Source organism: Ursus maritimus, unplaced genomic scaffold (assembly GCF_017311325.1).
Source record: "Ursus maritimus isolate PB19 unplaced genomic scaffold, ASM1731132v1 scaffold_16, whole genome shotgun sequence".
Classification (NCBI taxonomy): domain Eukaryota; kingdom Metazoa; phylum Chordata; class Mammalia; order Carnivora; family Ursidae; genus Ursus; species Ursus maritimus.
The window spans coordinates 6,534,572-6,556,435 of NW_024424008.1; the positions used below are offsets into that span (position 1 = coordinate 6,534,572).

General features: G+C 41.2%; 1 protein-coding gene across 1 annotated transcript; it reads right to left on the minus strand.

The window, feature by feature from the left end:
- Positions 1 to 7,325: 7,325 nt before the first annotated feature.
- On the minus strand, positions 7,326 to 8,639 carry LOC103677998 (olfactory receptor 51G2-like). Its single transcript, XM_008707261.2, has one exon. The coding sequence runs from the start codon at positions 8,605 to 8,607 to the stop codon at positions 7,654 to 7,656; it is 954 nt and encodes a 317-aa protein (XP_008705483.2). The 5' UTR covers positions 8,608 to 8,639; the 3' UTR covers positions 7,326 to 7,653.
- Between the last annotated feature and the right edge of the window lie 13,225 nt (positions 8,640 to 21,864).

The following is a 21,864-nucleotide window of genomic DNA, read 5'->3' on the forward strand; positions in this document are numbered from 1 at the left end:
CTATTTCTAGCTTCTTAAGGTGGAAACTTAAGAACACTGATTTTTAAAACTTTTTTTCCTAAAAACTCACATGTATAAGCTTCTCTGTGTGCATTGCTTTAGCTGTATCCCACAAATTTAATGTTGTGTTAAAATATTTTATACTACTGTTTAATTTCCCTATTGTGACCCACTGGTTGATTATTTTAAGTGTGTTTACTTTTCATGTACTTGGTGATTTTCTATACTTATTGCTATTAATTCATAATTTAATTCCATTATGGTTGGAAAACATAGGCTGTATTTCTGCCCTTCAAAATGTATTCAGAGTTGTTTTATGGCCCTGGTATAGTCTATCTGGGTATCTATTCCATGTGCACTTCAAATTAATATTCCTTCATGTTTGGAGGGTATTTTATGATTATCACTTAGGTCAAGTTGATCAATGATCAACTTTATCATATCTTGAAAGATTTTTTATCTGGTTCTCCTATTAGTCACTGACAGGACTGCTAAAATTTCTAATTACAATTGTGGTTTTCTCTATTTTTCCTTTTATTTGTCAATTTTGCTTTGTGTATTTTGAAGATCTGTTACTAGGTGTATACACATTTATAATTATTATATATTTTCTTCCTTAAAATTTTTTTATTTAAATTCAATTTAGGTAACATATATTGTATTATTAGTTTCAGGGGTAGAATTTAATGATTCATCAGTTGCATATAACACCCAGTGCTCACTACATCAAGTGTCCTTTATACCCATCACCCATTTCCCCTCTAGCAACCCTCAGTTTGTTTTTTACATTTAAGAGTCTCTTACAGTTTGCCTCCCTCTCTGTTTTCATCTTACTTGAACTGACACTTTTAGCATTATAAAATGATCCTCTTTATCTTGAGTAGTAATCTGCTTTTAAGTCAATTTTGCCTGATATTATACAACAAACTTTCTTCTGCTTAGACTGTACAGTACATTTTCCATCATTTACATTTAAACTGTCAGTTTATATTTATATTTAGTTAACTGTAAAGACCAAAAAGTTGGGCCTTGCATATGTATCTAGTCTGACAAATTCTGCTTATTTATTCCATTAACTGGAATATGTAGTAGTCTGTTTACATTTCATGTTATACTTGGGTGTAGGTCTATCTTACTATTTGTTTTGTATTTGCCTCCTTTGTTCTTTGTTCCTTCATTTCTGCTGCATTGCATTTGGGGGGGGGGCTGGTAATTGAACATATATTGAAATACCATTCTATCCCCTCTACTTGTGGTTAGTTTCATATTACTTTTGTATAGGTAGCTCTAGGGCTTACCCTATATACCCCTAATTTATCACAATCTTCCTTGAATTAATGTCATACCACTTCCTGCAAAACATAAGAATATTACAACAGTTCAGTTCCATTTACTTTGTCTTTTGTGCTATTTTTATGTATATTTTACATAAAATATATATTTGCATATATTTTATGCATTATAAACTTTGAAAACTTAAACTACTTTAAAGAATTTAATAAAACTATTTTATGCATATATTTACTATTTTCAGCGCTCGTTCCTTCCTATAGATCTAAATTTTCATATCGTATTTCTCAACATGAAAAACTTCCTTTAGCATTTTTGTAGTGTAAGTTTGTTGAAAAGAAATTCTCTGAGGGGCTCCTGGGTGGCTCAGTCATTAAGCGTCTGCCTTCGGCTCAGGGCGTGATCCTGGCATTCTGGGATCCAGCCCCACATCAGGCTCCTCCACTGGTAGCCTGCTTCTTCCTCTCCCACTCCCCCTGACTGTGTTCCCTCTCTCGCTGGCTGTCTCTCTCTCTCTCTGTCAAATAAATAAATAAAATCTTTAAAAATTAATTAATTAATTAATTAATTAATTTTTTAAAAAGAAATTCTCTGAGATTTTACCTGAAAATATTCTTACTTAAAATGTATTTTTGATAAAAAAAATTTTGCTAGCTATAGAATTCTAGATTGACAGGATTATTTTTCCTTTTAGCACTTTAAATACATTGGCCCATTATTTTTTTAACCTCATTTTTTTTCTTATGAAAGTCTTTCATAATTCTTATTATTCCCATAAATGTATCTTTTTTCAGAAGCTTAGGTTACATTTTTTTCTGTCTATGTAGTTTTCATCAGTTTGACTTTGTGTCAGTGTGTAATTCTCTTTATATTCATTTTGCTTGGGTCTCTGAATTTCCTGGGTCTGTGAGTTAATTTTATAACTTTGTAATAAAATTTGGAAAATGTTTTTAATTCACCAAGTATTTTCTGACCCGTTTTTCTTCTCCTGGGACTTCAATCACTTATATGTAAGACTACCTGATAGAGACCCAAATATCATTCTATTTATTTAAACTCTTTTCTGTTTCTATTACCTGGTTAATAGAATACTGGATAATTTTTATTGAGTTGGTCTTCAGGTTCTCTATCCTTTCTTTTGCATTATCTAATCTGATGTTATTCCCAACAATGATTTTACTTCAGATGTATTTTCAGATCTAGAATTCATGTGATTCTTCTATGCAGCTTCTAAATTTCTCCTTAAATCCCCATATCATCAGGAGGTAATCAGGAGAAACACTGGACCCAGGTAATCAGAGACTTCTCACCTCCTCCTCTGTCCTAGGGATGTATGCTCTGTCTACCACTCTCACATTGGGAGCTGTTCCAAGGACGTATCCTTGAGAGTGTAAGGTGTTTGAGACCATCTGGGTGGTATACATGACTAAGCCCAGTTAAGGCCTCTCTATAAACTTCTAAGATTCTGGTGGGTGGATGTGAAGATCAACTCACCTTGTGGCTTCCCATGACAAGCCTCATATGTAAGTTCCCTTTCTTATTAAATCTTCCACCCGCCAATCTGGAGTGATTTGCCGCTTTCTTCAGTCTTTCCTTGCCTTCTGTGTACAGGGGCCAGTTTCAGATTGCACCTGGGAAGCTCCCAAGAAGGTTGCATACTAACCGTCACCTATTTATCCATCTTCTTTGTATTGTTAAACTGTTTTTATAGTTATGCTAAAATATTTGTTTTAATATTTAATTCCAAACACAGAGAAAATATTTGTTTAACCCAAAATATGAACTATGAGAAGTCTTTCTGCTACTTTTTTTCCTCTTAATTATGCCTTTTTTGTTATGTATAGTAATTTTTCAATGTATGCCAGACATTATAAATGATGTATTGAAAAATCTCTTGATCCCATTATCTTGCCTTGAGGAGTGTTTAGTTTTTGTCTATCAGGCATAGTTTACTTATTGATGGGTCAAGATCTTAGCCTAAGAGGTTTAACTTCAGGCTTTCAGATTTTATTATTCTATTTTTCTCTTATTCCAAGATCAAAGCCCTTCTTATGTGGATATCCTATTAAGGCACAGCTTTTCTGAAGGTTTAAAGTCTGAGGTGTTACCAATTGTTCTCAACTTAGTGAAACTAAAATATCATACTCTATCTTCCTAACAGGAAATTGCTAATGTCAGGGATGCTACTCTAACTTAAGCTATTATACAGTTACTTTCTTAGTTGCAGTCCCTCTGACCTTGTAATACAGGAAAAATTATACCTGGTGGCCAGGATCATTGCACTCTCTCCTCCTTCATTCTTGTCCAGCTGGTTCATCATAACACGTACTGCTCTATTATCTCGTCTTCTCCTTAGGTCCACTGTTCTCCTCACTTAAGGGTCCATTCTAGGGTCCTTTGGTTTCTCTTTCCCTTCTGATATCCACTATTTAAGCATTCTCCCAGCAGGGTTAGAGGTCCAAGCCCTTCTCATCTTGTAACTCCAATAGGCTTGAGGCCAGCATTATATCCTCTTCAGATGAGTGATTAGATGGGCTTAAACAAGTTACTACTACTACTAAATGCTTTGAAGTAAAGAGTAGATATAAAGTAACTGCCTGGACCATCTCAAGAGTCAGAAGACGGATACTAAATGTTTTGGTGGCTAGAAACAGAAGAATGTCCATGTGAAGTGGGTCAGGACAATCCATTCAGGTATTCTAAGAAATAGAGACAGTTGCCAGTCTTAAGATTGGTATACAGAGCCTGAACCACCCTAGGATACAAGGTCAGAAGAGGAAAAAGACAGCAAAGAAGGGAAGAAACTGAGGAACTAAGAATCTGTATAGGAATTTTATTATGTTAATACAGTGTTTTTCAACTGGAATTCAGACTTCTGGGATTCTTGGGGTGGAGAGATAAGGGGTATACCATAGTTATACATCCTACAACTTTCTTTGCATGGAAGTTATTTCCTCTAGAAGCAAACACTATATTTCTCCCCCTACACTGTTCTAAGGTATAACCGGGCTTGGAAACCATGAAAAGTGATGAAGTAGATCTTGAAGATAACAAGAAACTTCTTGCAAAGCACCTGCTTCAAATAAGGTCATGTCATGATTTCCAGGCAGAGAAACCATTATCTTCTTGTGAAGGAAAAATAAGTGCTTCTGCTAGTCTGGAAAGTTCAGAAAATATTGAAGGTTCAGTAGATGTAGGCTCATTCACTGAAATGCCTCATTTCTTGTTCTTAATGTCCCACACTTTCTGTACCAGGTCATCTACACCAAAGTAAATTTTATATTGAGACTGTACATTCAGTTGTCTTTATATTTCTTCCAGCCTTAAAATCATATCCTGGGTCTTATTTCAGTAGTCTGTCTTCTGGCTGCAGGAAATTAGAGTCCCTTTTTAAGCTACCATGGAGGACCTCTGCCTTTTACTGGTGTAGGCCGGAAGTAAGATTTTTTTTTAAGATTTTTTTATTTATTTATTTGACAGACAGAGAGACAGCCAGCGAGAGAGGGAACACAAGCAGGGGGAGTGGGAGAGGAAGAAGCAGGCTCCCAGTGGAGCCTGATGTGGGGCTCGATCCCAGAACACCAGGATCATGCCCTGAGCCGAAGGCAGACACTAAATGACTGAGCCACCCAGGCACCCCTTTCAGTATGATTTTTTTAAACTCCAATTTTCTGCATGGGTGGAGGATAGTCTTTTTTTTTTAAGATTTTATTTATTTATTTGACAGAGACAGTGAGCACAAGCAGTGGGAGCTGCAGGGAGAGGGAGAAGCAGGGGCTCAATCCCAGGACCCCAGGATCATGACCTAAGCTGAAGGCAGATACTTAACCGGCTGAGGCACCCAGGTGTGGGTGGGGGGGGATAGTCTTATTAGCCTAAAGGTTAAGTGCAGGAGATTTTAGATACATGTACATAGACTTTTTTTAAACTAATAACAAAATCTAAAAGCAGTTTATATATATATAATCTCACACTCTGATAATTTTAAGTGGGCGAACTAGTAGTGAAGCTTTCTAGAAACCATGTTCGGATTCCACATTGTGTCAGGCTCAAATACTTCAGTAGTTATCAGGTCTGTGGGCAGAGGAAGGCATTACTGGAACATGCTGGGATGTCTGTACCCTGAAGGTAAAGTAGTAGAGACACAGACCCCCAGATCTCTTCCAGTTCTTGATGTCAGTGGAGCCATGGAATGTAAGAGTGGTCGTGCTATGGTGACAGCAATTAAAATGAGAGAAGTCTCCAAGTTCAGTGCTGCTGTTGAGAAAAGGTAAAAATTACAAAGCCAAAGGATCCCTACAATCCTAGATTGGGTGTCTAATATCCAAGCTTGATTCTGCTAACCCTCTCAATAGAACTTTTCCAGCCTTGGAGCCTGTATACATTTTTTGTTTTGTTTTTACTGCCCAAGGCTGCTTGTGATCCTGAACACCGTCCCGTCAGCTGTGAGTTTCTGACAGAAATAGGTGGGACCCTCCTCAGCAAGATGGACATGCTGTCTCTCTGATCAGAACCTTCCTATTTTGGGGTGGAAGGTGAAGTGGGCAGAGCGGCCTAGATAACACAATTGCTTGTTCAATCCAAGATTTATGTCCCTGATGAGGAAAATTGTCATATAGCACAATATAGCACATACGGCTATCTTTTCAAATGACCTCCTCTTCCAAAGCAGCCTGTCAAACTAGACTTATTGGAGCCGTTAGTTGGCTACTACTGGACATAATATTCTAAAATGGTAACTCGAACTCATGATTTATTATCCTAGCTTCTTGACTTCTATCGGCAGGATCTGTGACCTTCAGACACACAGGGTTGGCAGTGGCCTTCTCCTAGTTACTGATAAGCACAGGGATCTGAGTTCCTTAGAATCCATGCTACAGTGGCCAACGTAAATATATCTGATATATGGAAACAACCTTTCCAGCTAGAATTGCATGTATAGGGCTCACAGCTCCCCCATCCTGCCTCCTGCCTCTGAGTTCCTATTTTCTCATCTCAGCTCATGAAAATGATACATAGAAATGACTACAAAAGCAGTAAATTACCAATTATATAGATAGCTATAGATAGAAGCAAGAAGTTCCAAATAGCTTTATTGTGGCTTTTTCTATTAAATTTGAGTAGTGGTTTTCTACTAGGAATATCCCTATTTCGATTCTCCGTGAAATGTTTGGTTATTTTAGGGCTGAGCAGGCCAAGGTCAGTGCTAATGCTGGAGTGGGATACCCTTCAGTTTCTGGGTAAAAAGTTCCTTCTGGAAATTTGCAAATAGCTTTGGGGAAATCTCCACAAAAAACTTAAGCTCCTCTCTGAGCTGCACCCTTGGAAATAGGCTTCTTGATCATGTGATATAGAGACAGTCACACCTTGTCCCCAAGGCCCCTGACATCCCATCCTTACCTCATTCCATCGCAGTTTACCAGCTGCTCATTACCCCCACAAGCCTCAGACATTCACATCTCTCAAGTCCTCTTCCTTCCTGAAGATGAGCCATAAAGACTTTTTTTGTCCCTTCGTCTTCGCTACTCATTTATTCAACAATATATTTTGAGCACCTGTAATATGGTAGACACTGTTCTAGGAGCTGGGGACACATCAGGGAACAAAACAGTCCCCAATTTCTGTCCTCATGGAGCTTATATCCTAGCAGATCGCCTGCATTGGAAGTGATTGGGCTGTTCCACCTTCACCACTGATGCCTGAGAAACCAGCACGTCCAGAAGTTCTGCTGAGCAGCTTTCCTAGGTTTAACAGTACCAAACGTCAAGCTCAAAGCAGAGACACATCCTGACAAGAATCGAGACAACACTACCGCTCCCTAGGCTGCAAATAAGTATTAGATAAATTCGGCATGTGCCATGTCATCCTGTGTGTTTCCCACCATCCACACCTTTGATACGTGAGCTGGTTAATACTGAACTTGGGAGAAGGCCAGTACTTCTAACTAACCTTATGTATAATAGGAATATAGTTCTTCCTTAGGCTTTGAAATGAAGTGGGGGGAGGGAAATCCAGTGGGGAAAAGGAGAAACGTGCCTGCGCAAATGAGTATGCACACACATTCCCTCAGTTGCTGTGGCTGGGTCCCCTAGGAAGGATGTCACAGTATGAGTCTGAAGTAGTTTAGTTCTAGTCAGACAGAGCAATGAGAGGATTATCACGGTAATACTTAAATATATTTTTCAATGGTCTCAGTCCCCCAAAATTATAATTATAAAAGCTGATTGTGCCCCCACAGAGGGCTCAACAAGAAAAGCTGAATCATTCAAACCTCAAAAATTAACTCCCCGCCACTAATTCTCCCCCACCCCAAGACCCAGGTTTCCCCACAGGGGTCTTGTGTTTCTGGGTCCTTCTGGTCTTCTAGGAGATATCAACCCTTTTCTGCTGGAAGCGCTTTAGGAGGCCCTGACGTATCTGCTTAGACTTGATGCAGTAAACAATGGGGTTCATGAAAGGTGGGACCAAGAAGTGCAGGTTGGCCATGAGCACTGCCAGAGCAGGATAGCTGTGCTTCTCTACTCGGTGCAACACAGACAACCCCAGTTTGGGCAAATAAAAGATGAGAACGATGCAGAGGTGTGAGACACATGTGTTGAGTGCCTTGAGCCTTTCCCCAGGTGATGCAATGCCCAGCACTGTTCGTAGGATCAGGGCATATGAGAGCACAATGAGGAAAGAGTCAAGGCCCAGTGACAAGAGGATGGAGACCAGGCCAACCAAGCTGTTGATCTGGGTGTCTGAACAGGCCAATCCCACAAGGTCGCAGTGCAGGCAATAACCGTGAGACAGTACACTGATCTGGGGAAAAAGCAGATGCCGCAGGAGGATGGGTCCTGGGAGGTTGAGCAGGACAGCCCTCACCAGGATGGCAGCCCCCACTCTGGCCATGGCTGAGTGGGTCAGAATTGTAGCATAGCGCAGAGGTTCCCGGATGGCAACAAAACGATCAAAGGCCATGGCCAGCAGGACACCGGATTCCACATAAGTGAAGGCATGGATGAAGAACATTTGCGCTGCACAGAGATCAAAGGGCAGCTCACGAGCACCCAGCCAGAAGAGCCACATCATGGTGGGGAAGGTAGAGGCACAGAGTCCCAGATCAGAGGCTGCCAACATGGATAGGAAGATGTACATGGGTTCATGTAAGGATGGATCTGTGCGGATCAGGAGAAGGATGACACCGTTACCCAGGATGGAAACCACACAGATGAGGTTGATGGGGATGGAAACCCAATGATGAGAGGCTTCCAGGCCTGGAAAGCCAGTGAGGAGGAAGGTAGAATGACCAGAAGTGCTGGTGTTGCAGGAGAACATAGTGATTCCAGGAGGGAGTTGTCCGCCCTACAAGTAAGAGGCATTCATTCATTTGATCATCACTTACAGAGTCCCTAATAAGCATGGGATGGAAAGGCAGAGCTGCTCCATAACCCTTTCTTAGGCCATAAAAGAAACCTCATTCCCTTTAAAAGCCCATTCCCTTCCATCTCCTGACTAATTTAGTCTTCTCTTTGGATATAGTGACAATGAGTACATTTTTTATAATAATTTTTTATTATGTTATGTTAGTAATGAATATATTTTAAGAGTTGATCTCTGCTTACTGCTTTAGCCACTCAGTATCTTCTCTTGGGCCTAAACAACCTCCTTTATTCACTTAAGCTATATCCAAAGGCCTATCTCCAGAGTGTCTCCTCAGATTAAATAATGAAGAAAGAATAATTTTCTGTCAAAATTTAGGATGGTATTATGAATAAGCAGTAGAGACTCCCTTGTTATTTGTTCTTAGATGCAGGTTTTCCACAGACCAACATATCTATTAACAAATACACTAGAAGGACACATTCAAACAAAGGATGTATTTTCAAAACCTTTGTCTGAGGAGTCTGATGGGTTTTTCATCTGGTGTTGTATAAAACCAACATTTTCTATATTTCTTTTCTGGAAATGCCTTTGGAGCCCCAAATAGGTTCTTTTGAATGTGTTCAATAGTGACAAATTTCTCTCCTGTGATGATGGGTCGGCTTAGAGTAAGTATCCAAGAGTCCTTCAAGCTAAGTCTGGTAAACAAGACGGGAACTCAGATAATGCACTTTTGTTAAAACGCCATCTTCCCCAGCCCCATCTCCACCTCCCTGGCTCCTTAAAGCTTCTGACTCTGCCTTTGAGACAGTCCTGGGGACATGGACTCAATGGGAAGGTACTGTCCTATGAAATATCTTTTTCAACCCTCTTTCCATAAAAGCTGTTTTGATAGCCCCAAGTGCATTGAAGTTCTCTTCAGTGTGGGTGGAAGGGTGAGGCTGACCGGCCTGAGGGTAACCACCTGAAGAGTTAGAGAAGATGAGCTTCCAGAAACCCAGGATTAATAATGTTAAGCAAGGAGGCCAGAGTTAGTGTGAAAGCTCCTCTGATCCCACAACTTCACGCCACACCTTCAGGCTTTCCAGTCTCCCCAGCTTCTCTCCTCAGCAACAGCACTGCTTCTCCCTGTGTCTACTATCTTCACATTGGTTTGAATGTCTCACAGAAGCACAAATTGTAATTTCCCTACTTTGTCCCCAGAGCTCACCCTCTAATACTTGTCAGGCCTTTCTCCCATTCCTGTTATCCATGAAATCTCCAGGAAAACAAAACAAAACAAAACAAAACAAAACAAAACAGAAAACCTGGTATCTTTTTTCACTCCATAACATATTCCCCAAATCAATTGTATTTGAACACTCCCCTCCTCTCAGAACCCAGTGAAACTACAAATTGTCATCATTTCTCTAGAAACTTATGCCTCCTAACTGTCCTACTTTCTTCAGTCTTTCTGTATTCATTATCCTAATTTCCATCAGAATTCTCAGAATACTTTTAAAAAGGCAAGCATGGACATTTAAATGAGTACATGCATCGGGAGGAAACAGTGATCAGATTTGTTGTAGGAGGATGTCTCCTATCATAACTTCCTTTAACGGTCTCCTGGCCCCTGATTCTGAAGGCTTGGGTCTAGGTAAGACCTTTATACTAGGTGCAGAAGGGGAGAGACCTTGTCCATCCTACATTTGTAGCTTACTCTATCACCTGTCCCCTAAGCATTATAAACACTGCTTGTAAGATAGCTCTCTATTCAGCAAATTTACTGTATTTGATAATTCTTGGAATATCTTTTTTGTTAAAGTATAAAATACACATAGAAAACCTACCTATCCTAAGTGTGAGGACTGAATTTCCTCAAAGTGAACACATCTGTGCAGCAAGCACCCAGATCAAGAAACAGAACATTGTCAGCCCCCCAAGAACACTCTGGGACCCCTCTGGTCACCCCATTCTCTCAGTGATAACCACCTTTCTGACTTCTAATACCACAGATTAATTTGCCTGTTAGAATCATGCAGTATACATTCTTTTCTATGTGCCTTCCTTCGTTTGATTTTGTCTATTTGTTGAAGGGATGAATAGATGATTTGTCTTACAAGCACTATCTTACTAAACTGACTTTCTGTTCTATGCCAAGCCCTGTGCTAGAAAGTGGCATATAGCAATGAAAATTCACATAAGGCAGGGATATCCTAAAGGAATGTGCTTTTTTGTTTCAGTGTAAGTGTATATGGATCCACCCATCAGTTTCTGATGATGATGATGATGATGATGATGATAAGAATAGTTGCTATCATTTATTGACCATGTACTAGACACTGAGTAAGGATGTTACCTACAGTCATCATAATAAGATGAGTCTTAGTTGACTCTCTTGCTGTAAGACAAATATCTGGTAAGTGAATGATCCTGATCTCAGCTCAACACTAATTCTCAAGGCCATGTGCTAGCAGACAGCTTATGAAACTTGTCCTAAACTGTCAGATTATCTGATAGACCAGAGCTCAAATGAAAGGGCTTTTCCCTGTAAACAACTTGGTCTATTCAGCAAAATAGTTGCTTAGGGCCTACCCAAAGCAATGTTTTCACCAACTGTCATTCCACATAGTGTCATTTGGTACAAAGTTTCTGTCCATAGCAGAGTGAAATGACAACCACATGCCCACAATCACGCGTGAAGAAAGGTCAGCGTCTGATAGCTCAGGCGCTTGGAAGCTGATCTCTGATTCCGAGAGATCCCTACATCAGTGTGCTGGGGTTATATCCACTTTGCTTTACCCACATTTTCCCTTTTTGCCATGCTCCTTGCTTTCTCCTTCCTCTTTTCTTCATCTTTGCAGTCCTAACGTTTTTCTCTTACAAAATACTAGTAAAAGCCAGAAATAACACGTTTGTCTTTTATAAAAGCTCCATGCACATATTGCTTGCTTAATCTTCCAACCCTGTGGAGAAACCCTTTTTCCATTTTCTGATGAAAAAAAAACTGGGGCTCAGACAGGCCAAGGTCATGAAGCTAGGTAGATCTGGGATTTAAATCCAAGCTGGCCTAAAGACAAAGGCTAGTTGTACACATTGATTTTTTTGTTCTTGTTTTGCATGTTGGTTTTTGTTTTTAACAAAAGTTGACAAGACAAATAAAAGGAAAAAATAAGAGATGGGAAATTGTTTTTTAAGCTACAAATGGAGAATTAGAAGTTAACAAAATTACAGAAAAAAAGTAGAAAGAAAAATATCTTTAAAAATTAAAATGGCATTTATTAGAAAAGCATTGGTCATCTTCTGATAGGGATTAAAGTTTAATTAAAAAATTAAGAATGTCAGGGCACCTGGGTGGCTCAGTCGGTTAAGCATCTGCCTTCAGGGTCCTGGAATCAAGCCCCATGTGGGGCTGTCTATTCAGCAGGGAGTCTGTTTTTCCCTCTCCCTCTGCCTCTGCCTCCCACTCGTTCTCTCTCTCTCTCTCAAATAAATAAATAAAATCTTTAAAAAAATAAAAAATAAATAAATAAAGACAAAGGCTATTTGCTTAATTGCTTTATACAAGAAAGAACGGTTCTGGCACTTTAGGGTTATTAGATCCTTGGCCCTTGAGACAATTTAAAGGCCAGTTTTTCTGTCCCCTCCTTCCAACCCCACTTCCTCTAAAGCAGATGCAGAAGTTGGGGACTGGAATGAGGTCACCCACTAGAAGTGGTCCTCAGATCAATCCAGCCATACCCCTCTACTCCAATCATTCCTAGTTTTCTAGCCTTTCCACACAGACTGTGACTCATCCCCTGGATGCAGTGGCCAAGTTCCATTCCACAGCCCACCTGTACCCAAGACCCAAGAGTGCTGTGGTGTTTGGTACAGGGAGGCTGCTCCCTCCTCCCCCACTCCCATGCTGCAGGAGTGACAAGGAGTTCACCAAGAAGTTGTGTTCTTGTCATAGAAAAAGGACAAGAATACTGACCTCACAGAGTGTGGACACGGGAAAGACTATAAACTGTTTAGCACATGGTAGGCATTAAAATGGAATAACAAGCAGATTTCACATTCATTATCTCGTGAAGTCTCCCTACTCCCAAAGCCTGTTAGTGGCACACGAAGAGTCCGCAGAAGAGAAGACCAGCTTCAAGCTCCATCCATTTGACTCCAAAGCTCATGCGACTGTCCAATCCTCAGAATTCGCACCTCTAAAATCTTTGAAAATAATAGTTATCCCTTGAGATCATTGTAAAATGATAATACATGCAAAGCACATAGGACAGTGCCTGGCACATAATAAGCACTTAAAAATAATAATGGCTAATATTTGAGTATTTACTGCTTTATAAGGTGGGTATAATTATTCCCACTTCGCATATGTGAAAACTGAGCTACGAAGTGGTTGGAAAACTTGCTTAAGATCATGAAGTAAGAAAGTGGAGGAGCCTGGGTTCAAATCTAAGCAGTCTGACTGCAGAACCCACATTCCTAAGCACAGTGTTATATGGCTGCTTTACGCTAGCTATGGTGATTACTAGTGCCGCAAATGTTCATCCCCAAAGAAGATGAAATAGGACTACAGATGTATGGGATCTCCTCTTTTACCACCTCTGCCTCCTCTCTGATCACTTATAATAATCATCAGTCCTTGAATTTCCCCATAGAAAAGTTCTCAGTTTATAAGAGGCCCGTGTGCTTATTAAGTGTCCCTGTATTGCATAGTGCGTGAGTTTAATTACAGGCTCATGGTTTAGGAAGAAGAACTTTCTCCTCAAAGTAGTAATCTCCTGAGAAAGCAAAGGAGAAACATGATAAAACTATATCTGGAAAGAAAAACCAGGGAGACAGAGAGAGGGAAACAATGCAGGCAGACCCTTCTGAGGATGGGGGGAGGGGCAGAATTAAACTACACTTTCTGCCCCTCTACAGTCTTACTCATTCAGGTTCCAGAAAGACTTTGTCTTTCTCTAATCAGGGAAGTCTGTCCCCAGATGGCCTGTAGCCAAACTATGAGCCACTGAAAAGAAATGACCCAGCTTAGAGAAGATTGGAGACGCTTTCCCCCACCCGGAAAGATTTCTATGGCAACCAGGCATCAGTCCCCAGCACTCAAGAGGATGTAAAGCTTTAAGCCTCTGGATTTGCCAGCTGAGTCCTGGGACTGAAGAAGCCCCAGGCCTGGGGCCAAGAGGAAGTTTTTTGTTTGTTTTATTTTTTTTTTATTATGTTCAGTTAGCCACTGTGTAGTACGTCATTAGTTTTTGATATAGTGTTCAATGATTCATAGTTGCATACAAGGAAGTTTATGGAAAAATAGGCTTTGGCATTTAGCCTAGCAGAGACCATCCAAAGCTAGGGACCCAAGTTTTCCCCAAGCCCATGACGCTGTTATGCTGTAGCCAAGATTAGTTCTATCACTGCTCTGCTCGGAAATAAGCTTAGCATAAACCTGCCTGGGCCACACAACTGTAACTGGGCAGTCACCAACAGTCTGCAGGGTCTCCAGCTCCCCAGAAGTAACTCAGGCTCCTTCCACCTCCAGCTGCTTTCTAGCTGTTTGAAGCTGCTATTATGATTTATTAACGAATGGGGATGTGTGGGGAGATTTCCTACCCTCCATACATCTTTCCTCCTCCTACCACACATAAACAGAGATTCCAGAAGCTACAGCTTTAATGCAGGACTTAGATCCCAAAAGCTATCAATGAAATTGCAGTGAAATCTGAGTGAAGGAATAAAATCGGAGTTCCTCAGAAGGTTTTCGTTTATGTATAGATTTAGGATCCATAGAGTAAAAAAATCATTATTAAGTAAATCTGATTCTATCAGTCTTTTCTAAATCACTTTAAATATTTTTAACCAGTAGACCCCCTTCAAATTTAACTGTATGTGTTGCCTCATTTCAGAAGTTGGCAACCAGAATCCCTGATTAGATTTAACTGATGAAGTGTGGTTATTTACAAGGTCTGGAATGGAGTGGAAATATCTCTAGTACTGAAAGGTATAAAATTTTAAATGATAGAATCATCCTGGTGTACAGGCCTGTTTGTATAAATCAGCACCTAGGAATGTGTTAAAACCCAGCATGCTGTGATCTTCCCTCCAGAATCAACACATAAAGCTCTAAGATGTCTGTAAAGGCGATCTCTCCAACTTCCTTGAATGTCTTTAACAGCNNNAATACCGTATGTTCTGTTAAAATCATGTGTCTTCTCATATTAGCCTTTCAGAGTTTGCGACAGGCTGGCATCTAGCACGTATTTTATCCTGGGCGGGCAGTTCAGAGTAGAAGTATACGCAATAGACCCAAACTGCCTGGGTTTGAATCCTGGCTTTATACTACTGTTTAGCCACATGACTCTGGGCAAATTTCTTAACCTCTCTGTCCTAATGTCCTGACCCATAAAACATAATGAGTACTTCTCTCATTGAGTTTTGATGAGGTTAAAGGAGTTCATCAGGAAATCCTAATCTTTTCAGTGTTTCCTATGATATCTGTTATGTAGCTGACTGCCTTCTTGACTTAGAATGAGTGGGAAAATGACCCCTCCAAATTGGCTCAAACTAGTCAGAATATGCTGTTTCAAGGGAGGTTTGGTCACACACCTGAACCCCAGACTGAGGCAGAGTCCATCCCCTATGCCTGTCTTTGCCCCAAAATCAGAAGCTCCACATTGTGATGCAGGGTACCTGTCAGATTCAGCCTGTTCTACCAGAAGCTCTGCAGGTGAACCTGGAGATTCATTTATAGTTGATTTTGCCCAGATTTGGCCAGGTACTTGAAGATTGAGAAGGAACGGTGTTTCCTGTTATCATGAAGTAACCATGTTTCTCAGCACAGCAAGAAATGATCTAGCTTACTGTATGGTGACTAATATAACAAAATAAATATTATTAATAAAAAAAACAAATTCAGAAAAAAAATAAAACATTTAGGTAAGAATGAAAAAAAAAGATGGCATTGATTAATGTAATAAGAACTCATTACAGCTGCTCACCCAAGCCTATTATGTTATAAGAAAAAGGATCTACAAAAGCCTTAAAGTAACACTCACCTCTCTGGATTTGGAAAGACCAGAAGGGTGGTTCCTGCCCTAAACAGAGACTGTGCAGTGCAGCCCAGAGGCAGAAATGCTATAACAGACTAAAGCTACAAGGCTCTGGCTCCACCTCCTCAGCCTGGGCCCCGCTTTGACCCTCCAGTGCCAGCACTCACCATCGCTCCAGAGCGTGTGTGTCTTCTCACCTGTTTCTCTGTTTGTGAAAAGCATTTTTTTTGCTGTGTCAATAAAGACCAATATTTTATAATCCTCCTGATGGAAGTAGGGGAATAACTGGTCTTCTGGGATCCAAGGGCAAATCGAAGAGATTTTCATAGTTGAACTTCCTGAACCCCCTGTGTGCTGCCAGGCAGCTCTGGGACTGGGAAGGAAGCATCAAGCTGTACATCCTGATGATTCTTCATAGGGGGCATCATTCTTCATAGGGGGCATCATTCTTCATAGGGGGCATCAGAAGAATACCAAGTTGCCCCACATTGAGCACCTCCCGAAGAGCATGCCCATGAATAGCCTGGTGACAGATGGAGGCAAGTGGGGACCAAGAGGATAGAGACCAGGACACCCAACTGTCCTGCTGGAGCACCAGCGGCCATGAAGAATTTCCATTTCTAGAAAGAATAAGTTCTTTCCAAATCCTGCCAAAGAGAAACCAGGTAGTGTAGTCAAAGAGAAGTGCATGAGTGCTTTATACACGAGGAGCGTGCTAGGACAGACGTTCTCTTTTTGCCCATACCTAGGGAATGAAGGTGGTTGAAAATGAAGCTATAATAATGAAGCAATGTCGGGGCGCCTGGGTGGCACAGTCGTTAGGCGTCTGCCTTCGGCTCAGGGCGTGATCCCGGCATTCTGGGATCGAGCCCCACATCAGGCTCCTCCGCTATGAGCCTGTTTCTTCCTCTCCCGCTCCCCCTGCTTGTGTTCCCTCTCTCGCTGGCTGTCTCTATCTCTGTCAAATAAATAAATAAAATCTTTAAAAAATAATAATAATAATGAAGCAATGTCTCTCTCCTGGTAATACCCTTGGAGGTCACACATCAAGCATGATGGAATAGAAAAGCTGGGATCTATTTCTGGATCTGTCACTTACCAACTGTGTGATAATGTGCAGATTAACCCCTTGAGCCTTTTATGCTTCACTTATAAACTAGGAATAATGGTTCTTTCTTGGGATTGTTAGAATTATCCTAGACTATGAAGGCCCTCAGAAAAGGACTTGGCATATCATATAAGCTCCATATATGCTCCTTTCCTTTACAGTAGGAAATCTAGAACAGGCTTTCAGTAATGTCTGGACGCCCCTGTCTTGCCTTTCCACAGATCACATTTCCCCTACTGCTCATAGAGTGTTGGGCAGCGTGGGGGGAGGTGGTTTAAGGAAACTTTTTATTTGGGGATACATTCAGATTTACAGAAAAGTTACAGAAATAGTGTAGTTTCTATATATCCTTCCCCTAGTTTCCTTAATGTTAACAACTTACATAAACATGGTCCATTTGTCAGAACTAAGGAATTAATAGTGGTACATTGCTATTAACTAAAGTCCAGATTTTATTTAGATTTTGACAGTTTTTCCATTAGTATCTATTTTTTGTCCTGGATCCAGTGCAGAGAACCACACTGCAATTAGTCTCCTAATCGTGTCCAATCGTGTCTCCTTAGTCTCTTCTGGTCTGTGACAGTTTCTCAGTTTTTCCTTGGTTTTCATGACCTTGAGAGTCAGTTATTTGGTAGAAAGTCAGAGCACGTAATTCACTAACTTCAGCCACCCCCCTTCCTTTCTCTGCAGCATGGAGAGGAGGACAATGTAGAGGTAACAGCCTACTCCACAGGGTGTCCTGACTCCTCTTTGTTCCACTCCAGGTCCCAGTGTGTCCTGCAGATTTGAGAACAGGACATTTCAAGGTTCTGTCTGCTTGAGGCCATTAGTATCCTGAGGTTTTCCTCGTGGTTTTCCCAGTTAGGAGACCAAACTCTGTCCTCCAGGCATCTGCCTCTCCTGTCCTCCAAACTCTGTCCTATCACATACCCCTTTTTCTCATTCATTGAAATTTTAGAAATTTTTCAGGTTCTTATGTTTCAGGCTCTAAAAAGTAGAGAGAGAATTTTTAATAGATTCTTAACTATTTTTTTATTAACTATGTTGAAATATGTACATCTTTCTGATGAAATTGTTTCTTTAGCTTTTCTGGCTCTGAATTCCAAGATGAATTCTCTGCCTTAAAACTAATAAATATGGCTAATACTAGGTTGTCTCTCAAATCTGGAATGGGAGGGAAGATGGTAAATGGAAGTAGATGGATGAAACCTGAGATGAATTCCATCTGCTCCTGAGAGACTGTTCTACTCATTCTAAAATCTACATTATCCAGTAGTCTTTGAAATGGTTCACAATATTGGGGTTCCTATATTCACTGTACTTTACCTAGAGATTAATTAGGCACCAATCCTATCCTGTAGTAATTTAAACCTCCAAAAGAAAATTGGGGTGCCTGGGTGGCGCAGTCATTAAGCATCTGCCTTCAGCTCAGGGCGTGATCCCAGCGTTCTGGGATCGAGCCCCACGTCAGGCTCCCCTGCTAGGAGCCTGCTACTTCCTCTCCCACTCCCCCTGCTTGTGTTCCCTCTCTCGCTAGCTGTCTCTGTCAAATAAATAAATAAAATCTTAAAAAAAGAAAAAAAAAGAAAAAGAAAAGAAAAGAAAGCATGTGTAAAAACTAAAATGGACTCTTCAGTAGACAGGAGAGAAATAGAGAAGATTTTATATAAAGAAGATGGTATTTGACTTGAGACTGAGAAGAGTTGGCTTTAAATATGTAGAAGTAAAAGGTTTGCCAAGGGGGCACCTGGGTGGCTCAGTCTGTTAGCATCTGCCTTCGGCTCAGATCATGGTCCCGGGGTCCAGGGATCAAGCCCCTGCATTGGGCTTCTTGCTCAGCGGGGAGTCTGCTTCTCCCTCTGCCCCTCACTCCGTTCATCCGTTCATGTGCTCTCTCTCTCTCTCTCATAAATAAATAAAATCATTTTCAAAAAGTCTTGCCAGGATTGTAGTTAAGATCATTGTATATGGAATCAAACAGGGATAAACCCCTTATTACTAAACTAGATATCTTGTGCCAGGTACCTAGTCTCTAAATGCATCAGTTTTAATTAACAATAATCAGGTCAACAAGATGACCGTGGATATTGACCAGTCTCTGCTCCAGGGACCTGTTGCCATTCAATGGGCTTCTATACAAGAACCCATATCAGTAGAGGTAAACAGAGAAGCTTCCGTGAGGGGAAACCCATCCGCAGGCAGAGCCTCTATCCCTGCTGCTCTGGACAGATACATAAAAGGCCACCTCTAAGCCTGAATTTTCACTATTTCCAGGAGAATATAGACAGTCTTCCAGTGGCACATGAGTTGTATTGAACCAACAGCAATTTGTCCTCACAAAATAGGTGGTAATACTCCGTTTTCTCTCCTACACTGCTTCTGCCAGCATCACGATTTTTAGCCTCACACCATCAGGGCATCCCAACAACATCACTTGCAACTGGGGAACTGATTTTGCAGTCAAAGAATTCTAATAATGGGTTGCCCTGTGGAATGCAGTAGTCTTACAACATACACTATCAGCCAGAAAAAGTGGGCCCAGTAAGACTATGAGATGCTCTGCTGACGGCACAGCTATGACACCAGTTTGGAAACCCCACCCTAAGAGATAGGAAGCTTGTCCCACAAATCGTGGTGATTAAAATCAACGAATATATGGTGGCATCTTTTTTAAATATCTACTATATACACACACTTCAGAGAATCAAGGGGGAGGTAGAAGTGGCCCCTGTTATCACCAACTAGTAACTCCTTTATTGAACCCTTTCTTTCCATCCCCCAACATAGGGCTCAGCCTGTTTTGGAGGGCCTAGTGGGAAAAAAAACAAAACAAAACAAAACAAAAAACAAACAAACAAACAAAAACCTTTCTACCAGAGTAAGCAAACCCAGTTCTAATAAATTGGAATTTGCAAATATCCCCTGGCGCTGTGGGGCTTCTTCAGCCACTGATGAAATAGAGGATGGGGTTTCTATACAGGCTGGAGTGACTTATCCCTATTACCAAGGAGAATTTAAGTGGCTGGTACATAATGGGGCAAGAAGGACTATGCCTAAAACCCAAAATATACATTGGAGAGATTCCTAATTATGATTGCCTGATGACAGTAGCCAGTGCCTTAAAGACAGGAACATTGAAGATACTGATCCTTCAGGAATGAGTTGGATGACTCACTGGGAAAAGAACTCTGAAGTACTAACATACTGGCAGTGAGTGAGGGGAATTTGGAATGAGTGGCAACTTTGGTCTTATAGCCAATACCAAGGCGGGGACTGCTGCAGCGTGCGTGTGTTATGGTCATCGATCTATATGCATATTATCGAATGTGTACCAAAGCAACCCTGCAGTGTGTATTAATATCTTTATTTAATAGGTAAGTAAATTGAAGCTCAGGGAGATGGCACGTGGCTGGTCAATAGCAGGGTTAGCCCTGGGTCCACGTCTGCCCTAGCATGAGATCTGTGTTCTCTTGTACCACACCCAACAGTGGCTTACTCAGGCCCTATAGGAATGAGTGAGCTCAGTGATGTGAAGCAGAGTCAGTTTTCTGAGTGTCTGCAAATTCACACATAGGTCTCTTCCTTTGATTTTTTTTTCCCACTTTGCTTTCTGGGACTATGTTCCGGGAATTGAATCAGTCTAGTGATACAATTTGGATATTAGATGTCACTTGATAACCTTCCACTACACAAATTCTCTTAAAAACAGAACTGGAAATTTCGAAGAGGCGTGAAGTGTTTTTAGGTTTCCTAAATCCATAGAAAACATTAAGCAAAGTTCAACTGATGTTTTTAGCTTAAGTTATGCAGGGACAAAAAAAATATGAGTTGGAAGGAATTGACAATTATTCTAGTCTCCTCACCCTTCCTTTTCTCCCCTTCCTTCTCTACAGCCTGTAACCACACCCCTCTGGGCTGCCCCTGCGGCCTCTGCTTGAGCTGACGGGGCAGCCTGCTATCTCTGAGCTGTCACTAAAATGAGGGTCTTCCCTGGACCTTTAAATCTCATGCACCTACTTTGTCACTTCAAGCAAGTCACTTTACTCCTTTCAGACTCCATTCCTCTCCTGGAATGTGAGTTTAATAACTCCTAAATCACTGAATTGTTATGTGGCCTAAATCGTATAACCTGATATAGCCACAGTATTCACGACAGTCAAAAGATAGAAGCCACCCAAGTGTCCATTCACAGATGAGTGGATAAAATGCATATACAAACATTGGGATATTATTCAGCCTTTAAAAGGAAGGAAATCCTGGCACATGTTACAACAAGAATGAACCTTGAGGACCTCTTGTTAAGTGAAATAAGTCAGTCACAAAAGGACAAATACTGTAGGATTCCACTTACATTGGAGCACCTAAGAAGTCAGATTGATTGAGACAGAAAATTTAATGGTAGCTGCCAGGTGCTGAGGGGAGGGGATAATGGGGGAATTATTGTTGAACAGGTAACAGAGTTTCAGTCGGACAAGATGAAAAAAGTTCTAAGGATGGCTCTGATGGTCACACACTGATGTGAATGTATTTGTATTTAATGCCGGTGAACTATATACTTGAAAATGGTTACGATGGTAAATTTTATGTTTTACTACCATTTTTAAAATAGAAATAACCTCAGAAAAATCCCTAGACCATGGACAAGCACACCATTGGTGCCCAAAAATGTCAGTTCCCTTCTTACCACTCACTGGTGTGACACCTGCCTTGGGGTCATGCGGTTATAAATCCCTCACCCCCTGATGTTAAAAAAATATCAAATCTTTACTCAAAAGGACTTGTTTCTGGAAGTAGGAAGCAGAGGGTGGCATGTAAGGGAGAGCTCCAGGCGCCGTTGTCGCCATCCAGACCTCCCGAAGAGCAGCTCCCGGATGTGGGCACGGCACAGCACGAGGTGTGCAGTGATGATAACCCGTGTCAAAGGCGGCAACAGGACTCCTCCACCTCAGAGGCGATAGTTTAACTTATTAGGTACTGAGGACACGGGAGGGAGCGCGAAGCAAGGAGAAATGCTACGGAGCTCTCGCTAGGGCCAGCCTGGGCTTCCCCACCTGCCGCGCCTCCGCTCTGCCCCGCCTCGCGCAG

Bases quoted from the DNA above. Each gene is read 5' to 3' on its own strand.
- LOC103677998 (XM_008707261.2), bottom strand. From the start codon at position 8,607: ATGTTCTCCTGCAACACCAGCACTTCTGGTCATTCTACCTTCCTCCTC.